This window comes from Coregonus lavaretus, assembly GCF_964263955.1.
Source record: "Coregonus lavaretus genome assembly, chromosome: 14".
In the NCBI taxonomy this organism is placed as follows: Eukaryota; Metazoa; Chordata; class Actinopteri; order Salmoniformes; family Salmonidae; genus Coregonus; species Coregonus lavaretus.
This window is the reverse complement of record NC_140001.1, coordinates 6,774,702-6,787,976: the sequence shown is the minus strand read 5'-3', so window position 1 is coordinate 6,787,976 and position 13,275 is coordinate 6,774,702. Positions and strand designations below refer to the sequence as shown.

General features: G+C 46.9%; 1 protein-coding gene across 1 annotated transcript in view; it reads left to right on the top strand.

The window, feature by feature from the left end:
* The window catches only part of unc5ca (unc-5 netrin receptor Ca), a 157,967-nt gene that overhangs the window by 32,394 nt on the left and 112,298 nt on the right, over positions 1-13,275 (top strand). Inside the window, exon 2 of the mRNA XM_084177519.1 lies at positions 1,586-1,689. Within this exon, the coding sequence (XP_084033645.1) occupies positions 1,586-1,689 (104 nt within the window). The remainder of the gene's footprint in view (positions 1-1,585; positions 1,690-13,275) is intronic.

Here is a 13,275-nt window from a genome sequence, read left to right as displayed (position 1 = left end):
CATCCATAATTGAATCACAAACAGTAACGGCATGAATAAATTAATAAATAGCATAAAACTACTCATAAACTACTCAGCAACAGCTGTCCCTCGGCAAGCTGCACTGTACAGTATGTCAACTACTAAAGAGCTTGGTTTAAAGCACAAGAATAATGCAGCAAAACAGACATTCACTTTTCCCTTTAGGTAATCAAAGCACTATAAAAGAGCACTGTTTTCAATCCTCAAGGCAGTCTTTTGAAATCCATATAATAACTGTAATAACACCTGTATGAATTCTTCCAGCACTGCCATTTCATGTGAAGTCATTCTCATGCAATGTTCAGCTATTGTGTGACAGTCAAGCCCTCCACTCCACCCTCTCCTAACACACATACAGAACAGCTAGGGAAGTAGGTGTGAGAATAGAGGTCCCAGTGGACAGGTATTAGAATCCAGTGGCTTCCTCTCCACTACGAACCACCTCAGACCCCTGGCAGCTCCTGTGACTTGAGCTCTGCTCGGGGGACTGTCTACTTGCAAACTTGTAAATGCTGCTTTTGTCCTCTCTTTTCCCTCCCTCGTTCACGCATCTCTCCTCTCTCTCTCTCTCTCTCTCTCTCTCTCTCTCTCTCTCTCTCTCTCTCTCTCTCTCTCTCTCCTCTCTCTCTCCTCTCTCTCTCTCTCTCTCTCTCTCTCTCTGTGCATCACTGTCATAGTTGCTGTCACGTGACCCCGGCCATCGGGCTGAATCACACAGAGAGGGGATAGAAAACCACCAAGGACCAGAAACCTAAAGCAGGGCTTAAATACACAATGAAAGGGTGGTGTCTCCAAAATGGCCACACGGTCGCCCACACCCCTCCTCCTGGTTTCCCCGCCTGTTTTATGTTTCCATGGTTTACTCTCTATGCAAAGGTAGCATGAGAGTAACATGCCTCATTGTGTGCTTGTGAGATGAGTCACCTAACTGTGGTGGACTACTGATCATGCTAAGCTCCGGGGCTGGACAAAGTGTTCTCAATTAAATAGAGAAAATGGCTGTATTCTCTTTCATACTCGAGGTCTCTCTGTGTCCTCGGTGGAGGCATTCTATAATCTCTCAATATACCAAGGGGCCTTGAGATGCCGCAGATTAGATATTGGTGTTCAGGTAGTCTCGGCTGTAGGATTGTCCAGCTGTATCTACATTCCCCGTCTGTGAGTAGACATGGATGCATGCTGAATCTCAATTCTGTGCCGAGATCCCGGCTTGGTTCACTGCTACAGCAGTTTTAGCTTCTTGTCGGGAGGAGTTCAGTTTCGTTGACTTTCAGTAAATTGCAAAATGGATAATCCCTGATAATCGAATGAGGGATTCTGTGGAGTAACACGAGAGTTCTGAAGCTGAGGCCAATAGGAAAGCATTAACAATACTACTAAACACTTACAATGGAGGGTGAATCATATTATGTACTTCTGAGATAAATGTGTATTTAGCTATTTCACCTTTTTGCTCTCATAGGTTCATCTTTTCATGGTCCTTCGAGCCGGATAGATCGGGTCGCACCTGGAATTTGATCATGATTGCTCAATTAATGTTTTGTCTTGATTTTTCCCCTTGCAGATCTCAGGAAAACGTTTGACCAGGAGCCACTGGGGAAGGAGGTGTCACTGGAACAGGAAGTGCTTCTCCAGTGCCGCCCACCTGAGGGCATACCTGCTGCAGAGGTATTTATCAACTTCCTGTTTCCATCCTTACACTACAGTGTTGTCTATGTGTTACAGTTGGACTATTGGGACTCCACTGTAACGTTACCTAATGTTGTAGTAACGTTCACTGTTTTGGTGGGTTGGTCTAATCTGCTGGTGGACATCAGTGCTAATGCGACAGAGAGACTCTTTCATACAGTTAACCTTGGACTGGATTGCACGTTATGTTTGTATGCATATGTTCCACAGTATCTGGTCATCTCATCAAAGTTGCAATAACATTCTATCTCACATGAATACTAGAACACTGCATTATCTTAGACTTTGGTGTTGGGATAAGTGGACTTTGAACTGGGTTACACTTGGGAGAGAATGAGAGCCTCCTCCTGCGGTGTTTAAGGACATATGGAGAGAGAGGGAGGGAGGGAGGGAGGGAGGGAGGGAGAGAGAGAGAGAGAGAGAGAGAGAGAGAGAGAGAAAAGTTATCACTGACTCTGCTCTCTCTCTGTTCCTCCTTCACTCTGCACGGTTGATGACACAACAGTAACATTTTACAATTCACTCTCAGCACGCAATGCTCTCAGGCCTTATCCTATTCACTTTGATACGGCCATAAGAGTTTTAGGAATTCTCCTGCAGGAAAAATCAAGCCAATAAATTGGTCGATTGGTTCGTTCAATTGAACAGAGAGGCTTCAGGGGGTCTGGTCTCTGCACCAGTTTCCTCTTTTCCCTCTCCGTTTTTGCCTCATGCATTTTTCATTCATTTTAGCTGTCATAATGGGATCACCCTGCAAAAAAGGATAGCTGTCTCTGCTCTTGAGGCTGATTAGATTTATTGGTCCTGTGTATTTAAGTCAGAATGCTATTGTCTCTCTTATTGGCTAGGTGGTGTGTCTGACCTGTGACCTCCGAACTCTGCACTCTCCTTCTCAAAATTGATGGACAGGCCTGATGTTAAGTTCAATAACTTTTTTTTAGGAGGTGCTAATATTAGTCATGGTGGGTCAAGCCTGTGGACTCTTGTAAAAGTATCAGGCTGCACCCCGAAACTCGAACCCTCGCAAACATGCCCACCTGTGCACACATGCCTATCAGCATTTGTCTACATGCAACCTTGACACTTAAGTCATTTAGCAGACGCTCTTATCTAGAGCGACTTACAGTAAGTGCATACGGTTTTTCATACTGGTCCCCTGTGGGAATCAAACCCACAACCCTGGCATTGCAAGCGCCATGCTTTACCAACTGAGCCACGCGGGACCGGTGACTTAATAGAGACGTGATGAGAGCCGAGCTCCGGGACTGCCGCTCAGCCTAGGACTTGATGCTAAATGCAGTACTAGACTGAATGCACTGAGTGGCTGATGTCTGACTTAACTCTGACAGACAACTGACTTCAATGTATGAAGATGTCCTAAAATGGACACCGTACTAGTGTGAGCTGTGAGAGGTCAAGTTCAAAACCATTGAAGAAAAAGATGTGTAGTCATAACAGTAGAACTCAATATCTTGTTTACTTTCTCTTTGAAAGTTTAACTGATATTGCTCTGAATCGTTCTGTCAATCTATCACTTTTGAATGGCAATTGGGGAAGAATTTCAGGGTAGTTTGGAAAATACAGATACTTTTTGTACTTTGTTGCTGATGAAAGCCATGGTTCAACAGAGATTGGTGAGAGGTTAATATACAGACAGACACACAGGCAAGGGGGCTGAGACTGCTAGACTTTAGACATTACAACACTTTTGATTTTGTCTCCAAACTTCTAATCGGTGAAAAGGCTGGTGCTGACCTGGAAAGACTGGTTCTGACCTGGAAAGACCAAGTCAAGTCAATAGAGTTCACGTCGATGGGCTGTGCTGGTCTGTGTCTGGGCTGGTCTGTGTCTGGGCTGTGTCTGGGCTGGTCTGTGTCTGTGTCTGGTCTGTGTCTGGGCTGGTCTGTGTCTGGGCTGTGTCTGGGCTGGTCTGTGTCTGGTCTGTGTCTGGGCTGGTCTGTGTCTGGGCTGTGTCTGGGCTGGTCTGTGTCTGGTCTGGTCTGTGTCTGGGCTGGTCTGTGTCTGGGCTGTGTCTGGGCTGGTCTGTGTCTGTGTCTGGTCTGTGTCTGGTCTGTGTCTGGGCTGGTCTGTGTCTGGTCTGTGTCTGGGCTGGTCTGTGTCTGGTCTGTGTCTGGGCTGGTCTGTGTCTGGGCTGTGTCTGGGCTGGTCTGTGTCTGGGCTGGTCTGTGTCTGGTCTGGTCTGTGTCTGGGCCGGTCTGTGTCTGGGCTGGTCTGTGTCTGGGCTGGACTGTTTCTGGGCTGGTCTGTGTCTGGGCTGGTCTGTGTCTGGGCTGTGTCTGGGCTATGTCTGGGCTGGTCTGTGTCTGGTCTGGTCTGTGTCTGGTCTGGTCTGTGTCTGGGCTGGTCTGTGTCTGGTCTGTGTCTGGGCTGGTCTGTGTCTGGGCTGTGTCTGGGCTGGTCTGTGTCTGGACTGGTCTGTGTCTGGTCTGGTCTGTGTCTGGTCTGGTCTGTGTCTGGTCTGGTCTGTGTCTGGGCTGGTCTGTGTCTGGGCTGGTCTGTGTCTGGACTGGTATGTGTCTGGGCTGTGTCTGGGCTATGTCTGGGCTGGTCTGTGTCTGGACTGGTCTGTGTCTGGTCTGGTCTGTGTCTGAGCCATGTCTGGGCTGGTCTGTGTCTGGGCTGGTCTGTGTCTGGGCTGGTCTGTGTCTGGGCTGGTCTGTGTCTGGGCTGTGTCTGGGCTGGTCTGTGTCTGTGTCTGGTCTGTGTCTGGGCTGGTCTGTGTCTGGGCTGTGTCTGGGCTGGTCTGTGTCTGGTCTGTGTCTGGGCTGGTCTGTGTCTGGGCTGTGTCTGGGCTGGTCTGTGTCTGGTCTGGTCTGTGTCTGGGCTGGTCTGTGTCTGGGCTGTGTCTGGGCTGGTCTGTGTCTGTGTCTGGTCTGTGTCTGGTCTGTGTCTGGGCTGGTCTGTGTCTGGTCTGTGTCTGGGCTGGTCTGTGTCTGGTCTGTGTCTGGGCTGGTCTGTGTCTGGGCTGTGTCTGGGCTGGTCTGTGTCTGGGCTGGTCTGTGTCTGGTCTGGTCTGTGTCTGGGCCGGTCTGTGTCTGGGCTGGTCTGTGTCTGGGCTGGACTGTTTCTGGGCTGGTCTGTGTCTGGGCTGGTCTGTGTCTGGGCTGTGTCTGGGCTATGTCTGGGCTGGTCTGTGTCTGGTCTGGTCTGTGTCTGGTCTGGTCTGTGTCTGGGCTGGTCTGTGTCTGGTCTGTGTCTGGGCTGTGTCTGGGCTGGTCTGTGTCTGGACTGGTCTGTGTCTGGTCTGGTCTGTGTCTGGTCTGGTCTGTGTCTGGTCTGGTCTGTGTCTGGGCTGGTCTGTGTCTGGGCTGGTCTGTGTCTGGGCTGGTCTGTGTCTGGACTGGTATGTGTCTGGGCTGTGTCTGGGCTATGTCTGGGCTGGTCTGTGTCTGGACTGGTCTGTGTCTGGTCTGGTCTGTGTCTGAGCCATGTCTGGGCTGGTCTGTGTCTGGGCTGGTCTGTGTCTGGGCTGGTCTGTGTCTGGGCTGGTCTGTGTCTGGGCTGGTCTGTGTCTGGGCTGGACTGTTTCTGGGCTGGTCTGTGTCTGGACTGGGCTGTGTCTGGGCTGTGAGTGAAGGAGACAGCTGCAGTGGAATAAAGACTTCAGACAGTGATGACAGGACAGCTCCCTGCTCCGTGCCTGACATGCTCAGCAACCCCGTAGGACGGACCAGACCAGACCAGACCAGACCAGACCAGACTGCCGTACTGCACCCTCACATCTCAGAGATATAGCACACTGGCTATACAGTGCAGCAGCACACAAACAACAAGCTGGTGAAATGACAAACGCACGCACGCACGTACACACACACACCCACACACACACACACACACACACTAAGTACAGTCATCTGCCTTCTCCAAGAAAGATTCCTGATGCCAGCCACTCTGAAGCAGATGACGGTAGACTGGTCATGTCAGAATGCATCAGTGATGTGGTATCTTCACACGGCCCAGGGGGTCCTTCTGTACCCCTTTGCCCCCCTCTGTCCCCCTCGTGTCTGGCCTCCGGGTCAGGAAAAGACAGGTCATGTTGTTGGCTTATGTATCAGAGGATCACAGCTCACTGGTGCCCTGCAGGCTCTATTGATGAAGAGCCCTGACTGGACTGGACTGACTGGACAGTGCCACCAACGTGGCAATTTAAGAGTGCGGCTGACGTACTGTACTAGCTGAGTAGTGAGTGCCTTGGTGAGCCTGTTGCGTCCATGTTATTGTTTACTGTAACTAGGTAAAGTGATTGTTGGGGCAAGTTGGGATGGGGTGTATGTACTGTCGTGGAGTTCATTTGGTTCTAGTGATACAGAGTATCAGGTAAGCACTCGCATAATCTCTCCATTCTGTCGGCCGGGTGTAGACGTAAATGCTGCTGAGGTCTTGCTGTGAGGTAAAAAAATGGAGACCAGCTGGTACCATGCCAGTGCCCAGAGTAATAATTGTGTTGCCTTCCAAGCGAAGCAGCGTTGCAGCAGTTTGTGGTGTGAGGGAGCATTAAAAGCCCCAACCCCTCCCCCCTCATCTCTTTCTCCACCTAGCAGGGCCTTGTTGGCAGGCCCAGGTTCCAGGCGAGGCCCGTGCTCCCTGCGGGACCTGCCAGCAGGGGCCCCGGCCCTCCTCCAGTCGGTCTCCCTGATTAGTGGTTAGCTTTGGCTCCCTGACAACACAAGCCTCTCACAGTCTGGAATGCACAGCGCCAATGGCTCTGTAAGCAAACTTAACGCCAGAGCTGCCGAGCCGGTGGCAAGTTTACAATGCCCCCACATTACACCACTAGCGCGCTCATTTCTCAATCTAATTACGCAACAAAAAATCATTTACATTGCATATAAGAGTAAAATTGGTAGCACATTGCTAAAAAGCAGTGGCTAGGTTTTGTTCCTGGTAGAAAGTATTTCTTTCCACGTGGTCCTTGGCTTTAGGCTAAGGTTCAGTGTTTTTAGTTGTGTGCACAAAAAGTTCCATCCCAAATGTCACCCTATTCCTTATGTAGTGAACTGCTGTTGACCAGTGCCAAACTCGTTCTTTTAATGCACAGGCACCAATATAATCCTCTGGAGATGCAGTAGTAAGCTGTGTGCTTTGGCTCATTGAGGGATTGTCAATGTTTTATCTGCAATCAAATCAAAGCTTTTTCAAAAAAACAACAATTACAGACATTATAATCTGAGATTATCAAGCAATCTCTTTTATTCCTACCTCCAATGCAATAGTAATTCACAAATGAATCCACTAAATGGCAGCTCTGTCCAAGCAATGCAAGATTTTGATGTTGAATGTATTGCGATATTAGGTTGTTTTTGTAAAAGCATCGGCATAATATGCCTATAATTAGGATGATACTGTAAAACCTAACGAGGCAATATTGTTTACAGTATCATCCTAATTATAGGCAGAGGTCAAAACCCTAAGCCTAACCTACCTGACACTATCACGTACGGCACCACATTATAATACTTTCACTGGTGTAGGGTGAAGATGCTCCTAGATGCTGATCTTAGGTCAGTTTGGCATTCCCCCCACTATCGATGATTAAGGTTAAGATTGGGGGAGGGGAAGCTCTTCCTAGATCTGTGTCTAGGGGAAACTTCACCTCAGAGCACATTCAGTAACTGGTCAAATCACGGTCCAAATTCAAGTTATCTGGCCATTCTGAATTGAAATGTGTTTTCCCCATAGATCTCACATCGAACTGAAAAGCTCCTCTGTTCCATTCTACTGGACTATCTCTCCCTGTTCCGTTCAGTGATTCTGTCTAGACTGTGAGATTCCAATCCTGCTCGCTGGACACTAACACGGAGCTAGCCTTGTTTTCTGCACTTATCTGATTCTGGAAATAGAGAGCCAGCATTGCACACTTCAACAAAGAAACAAGCCCCAGACGTTTATTTTGGCTCGCGCACAAAGTAAAAGGTTGTGCTTGTTTCTCTAGCCCTAGAAATGACTTAAAACAAAGAGCTTCTTCAAATGGCTCGGTGGTTGGGTAATTTAAGGAAACTATCAATCAAAGAATTCAAATGGAAGCTTTTCATTCCACGGTTACATTTGACCAAAGCTCACTAATTGTCAGTGTCTGATATGTGCATATCCCCTGGAGAGGAAGGGCAGGGTATAGGCCGAGCATTATATGTTGCTTTAATTGTGCTTGGTTTGAGAACTAAGATGTAGCGTTATATTTTCCTTTGTGGTGCAGAGGGTAAATTATTGAGTGGCTCCTTGAGCTAGAAGGGAGCAGGAATGGATAATGATAGAGTTTGTGTGGGCATCCCCCCATTGAGAACCTCCCCATTCTTCCCCTTTCATTACCTCTGGAAGAGCTGTCGAACATAAGTGAAAGACTGAGATTAAAATGTACTAGCTACAAAATGCCTCCTGACATTTTTTATTTTTATTTTCATGTTTCCTCTCTCTCACTGCCCCTCAAATCTTCAGGGAGCAGTTGTTTTTGGGGGTTAACTGCCTTTAACCGACCTTTCAGTTACTGGCCCAACACTCTTAACCGCTAGGCTTAACCCCCATGGGACCACTATTGCATGGAGGAGGCAACCATGCAAAGACAAAGGCCTGCATTATATAACAAGCTATGTACGGTATACATTATATAACAAACTAGGTACATTTGTCCAAGAGAAACAATTTTCAAAAGCTTCAAAAAACGCTTACTATGCTAAGCAAATACAAAAAATACGGTTGTCATCAGAGAGTGAAAATACCATGGATTGCCACATGATATGCTCCATAAAAACCAAGTGGCTAGTCTTCAATGTTCCCTGTTCAGTATGTGTGTGTTAATCCATACACACAGTGAAAGCCTGAACTAAACGAAGAAGAGACTATTGTTATGGTCAAGCCTACTCATTTCAGTCAGCACGCTCCGGGAGGAAGTTTCCCCTTAGGTACAGAGCTAGGATCAGCTTCCCCTCCCCCAATACTAACCTTAACCATTAGTGGGGATAATGCAAAAACTGACCCAAGATCAGTGTCAGTCAGCACTGCAGTGGGAGGTACTTCTCTAGTTCATTGTCTGGTAGCTAGTTCATTACACCGGGCCAGGCCAGAGCTTGAGGAACCCAGCAGATGTTTATATACTCAGAGAAGACGCTCCAAACCCCGGGAGCACAGAGGAAGGCAGGGTGTTCATGGCATCTGCTTGTCTATCTATCTGTCAGTCTGTCGGTCGGGGGTAAGGGGCTTTCCTAGCCCCTTACCCCCAAGTACAGACAGTCTGCATCAACTCAACCAACTGGCTGTGGGATTTCCAGCAGCACTGAAATGTTGAATTAAGTCACTGAAAGGTTGAATAAAGTTGTTTCTCACACATAAATAAAGACCAGGCTTGGTCTGTCTGTAGAAGCTATCAGCACAGGATGTGTGCGATCTATCTTTATGTGTTTAAAGGGACTTGTGTGCTGTCTGTCCTGTGCTGATGGCTTCTGCAGACAGACAGACAGACAGACAGACAGACAGGCAGGCAGGCAGGCAGGCAGGCAGGCAGGCAGGCAGGCAGGCAGGCAGGCAGACAGACAGACAGACAGACAGACAGACAGACAGACAGACAGACAGACAGACAGACAGACAGACAGACAGACAGACAGACAGACAGACAGACAGACAGACAGACAGACAGACAGACAGACAGACAGATAGATAGATAGATAGATAGATAGATAGATAGATAGATAGATAGACAGACAACACACAGGTCCCCTTCGACACATGAAGGCCTTCCGAGATGGATCACACACACAAAAAAACATTCTCTCTGAGTCCAACACATATACGGCAACACTTCCTGAGCACTTGCAACGCAAAGGGTCATTGGTTCGATTCCCGCTGAGGTCACATATAAAATACAGTAAGCTCCAAAAGTATTGGGACAGTGACACATTTTTTGTTGTTTTGACTTTGTACTCCAGCACTTTGGATTTGAAATTATACAATGACTATGAGGTTAAAGTGCCTACTGTCAGGTTTAATTTGAGTCACTTTGGATGAGAGTATGAAAAAAAAAAAAATGAATGCACTCACTAACTGTAAGTGGCTCTGGATAAGAGCGTCTGCTAAATGACTAAGATGTAAAAAAAAAAAAAATGAGAGGGTCTGCTAAATGGCATTGAAAAAGTATTCACTCCCCTTGGCATTTTTCCTATTTTGTTGCCTTACAACCTGGAATTAAAATGGATTGTTGTATCATATAATTTACACAACATGCCTACCACTTTGAAGATGCAACATATTTGTAATGTGAAACAAACAAGAAATAAGACAAAAACACAGAAATCTTGAGCATGCATAACTATTAACCCCCCCAACCCCCCCCCTCCCCCCCCCTCCCCCCAAAAGTCAATACTTTGTAGAGTCACCTTTTGCAGAAATTACAGCTGCAAGTCTCTTGGGGTATGTCTCTATAAGCTTGGCACATCTAGCCACTGGGATTTTTGCCCATTCTTCAAGGCAAAACTGCTCCAGCTCCTTCAAGTTGGATGGTTTCCGCTGGTGTACACCAATCTTTAAGTCATACCACCAATTTGCAATTGGATTGAGGTCTGGGCTTTGACTAGGCCATTCCAAGACATTTCAATGTTTCCCCTTAAACCACTCAAGTGTTGTTTTAGCAGTATGCTTAGGGTCATTGTCCTGCTGGAAGGTGAACCTCCGTCCCAGTCTCAAATCTCTGGAAGACTGAAACAGGTTTCCCTCAAGATTTTCCCTGAATTTAGCGTCATCCATCATTCCTTCAATTCTGACCAGTTTCCCAGTCCATGCCAATGAAAAACATCCCCACAGCATGATGCTGCCACCACCATGCTTCACTGTGGGGATGGTGTTCTCGGTGTGATGAGACGTGTTGGGTTTGCGCCAGACATAGCGTTTTCCTTGATGTCCAAAAAGCTCAATTTTAGTCTCATCTGACCAGAGTACCTTCTTCCATATGTTTGGGGAGTCTCCCACATGCCTTTGGGCGAACACCAAACGTTTTTTCTTATTTTTTTCTTTAAGCAATGGCTTTTTTCTGGCCTTTCAGAACTGGTGTATATATACTGAGATCATGTGACAGATCATGTGACACTTAGATTGCGCACAGTTGGACTTTATTTAACTAATTATGTGATTTCTGAAGGTAATTGGTTGTACCAGATCTTATTTAGGGGCTTCGAAGCAAAGTGGGTGAATACATATGCACGCACCACTTTTCCGTTTTTTATTTTTTAGAATTCTTTTAAACAAGTAATTTTTTTCATTTCACTTCACCAATTTGGACTATTTGTGTATGTCCATTACATGACATCCAAATAAATTACAGGTTGTAATGCAACAAAATAGGAAAAATGCCAAGGGGGATGAATACTTTTGCATGACACTGTATATTATTAGTATGACTTCCTAAACTGCCAAACATGCAACATGAGTGTCGTATTGTGCTGACTGAGCCATGAAAAACAGATTTGTGGAGTTTTTTAATAACAGTTTAGTTTTCTAGAGTCAGTTAAATAGGATTACCGTCAGCCCAATTAGTTCAAAGCTTAACACGCTTTAATGCTAATCGTGTGTCAACAGCCCCCTCTTTCGTAGCAAGTCAGCTGCAATATAGACACCTATTTTTATATAATTTCAAAGAGTAGTTTCCACCTAATACGTTAGGCAAAATTTAGTTTTATCTGCAGTACTTAAAATATAATTGTGTGGTTATAGCTGCATGCCGTTGTCAGCCTCAGTCGAATGCCTTCCCCCTGACCGAAAGGCTGAAGTGTAAGTGACCATTTTGGTCCTGTTAGGTCTCTGTGAACACAGAACTGCTCTCTCTCTCTCTCTCTCTCTCTCTCTCTCTCTCTCTCTCTCTCTCTCTCTCTCTCTCTCTCTCTCTCTCTCTCTCTCTCTCTCTCTCTCTCTCTCTCTCTCTCTCTCTCTCTCTCTCTCTCTCTCTCTCTCTCTCTCTCTCTCTCTCTCTCTATCTCTCTCGCTCTCTCACTGCCTCCCTCGGCAGGCTGTTGCAGCAGCATGGTGCAGGACTGGAGGAAAATACTGTTGGATGTTAAAGTACTTGTGGAGTTCAGCAGGAAGCCAGTGTTCAATATGGAAAACCTCGAAGGGCCAATGAGCACACCGAGAGAAAAAACATACGCCTCATTCCCTCGGCGACCCCTAACCAGAGGGCCGGCCATGAATGTCTCCACCTGTCAATCATCCCAACACTTCAGTGTGTTTGGATGTTCTCCCTCTCTTCCTCACTCCCTCCCTCCAGGCCTGGGTCCAGTGATGACATGGCGGGGCGAGCCTAATGGATCCCCTCATAGTGAACTGTACCTCTGTTAGTCTCCTCTGGAGAGACAGTTATATTAACAGTATTACACTTTTCATGTAGCCTAATTTTGGCCAGCTAATAGCCAAACCACGGCTCAAACAACATTATGGACTAAACATTCAAATCCGTATGTAGGATTATTTTGCTCCGACAATACTGGTCAAATTAAGATTGCACATCTGTATCATTGCCACAATGAATAAATCAAAATCAAATCAAATTTTATTGGCCACATGCGCCGAATACAACAGGTGCAGACATTACAGTGAAATGCTTACTTACAGCCCTTAACCAACAGTGCATTTATTTTTAATAAAAAAGTAAAATAAAACAACAACAAAAAAGTGTTGAGAAAAAAAAAGAGCAGAAGTAAAATAAACAGTAGGGAGGCTATATATACAGGGGGGTACCGGTGCAGAGTCAATGTGCGGGGCACCGGCTAGTTGAGGTAGTTGAAGTAATATGTACATGTGGGTAGAGTTAAAGTGACTATGCATAAATAATTAACAGAGTAGCAGCAGCATAAAAAGATGGGGTGGGGGGGCAGTGCAAATAGTCCGGGTAGCCATGATTAGCTGTTCAGGAGTCTTATGGCTTGGGGGTAGAAGCTGTTGAGAAGTATTTTGGACCTAGACTTGGCACTCCGGTACCGCTTGCCGTGCGGTAGCAGAGAGAACAGTCTATGACTACGGTGGCTGGAGTCTTTGACAATTTTGAGGGCCTTCCTCTGACACCGCCTGGTATAGAGGTCTTGGATGGCAGGAAGCTTGGCCCCAGTGATGTACTGGGCCATACGCACTACCCTCTGTAGTGCCTTGCGGTCGGAGGCCAAGCAGTTGCCATACCAGGCGGTGATGCAACCAGTCAGGATGCTCTCGATGGTGCAGCTGTAGAATTTTTTGAGGATCTGAGGACCCATGCCGAATCTTTTCAGTCTCCTGAGGGGTAATAGGCGTTGTCGTGCCCTCTTCACGACTGTTGGTGTGTTTAGACCATGATAGTTCGTTGGTGATGTGGACACCAAGGAACTTGAAGCTCTCAACCTGTTCCACTACAGCCCCGTCGATGAGAATGGGGGCGTGCTCAGTCCTCTTTTTTTTCCTGTAGTCCACAATCATCTCCTTTGTCTTGGTCACGTTGAGGGAGAGGTTGTTATCCTGGCACCACACGGCCAGTTCTCTGACCTCCTCCCTATAGGCTGTCTCATAGTTGTCGGTGATCAGGCCTACCACTGTTGTGTC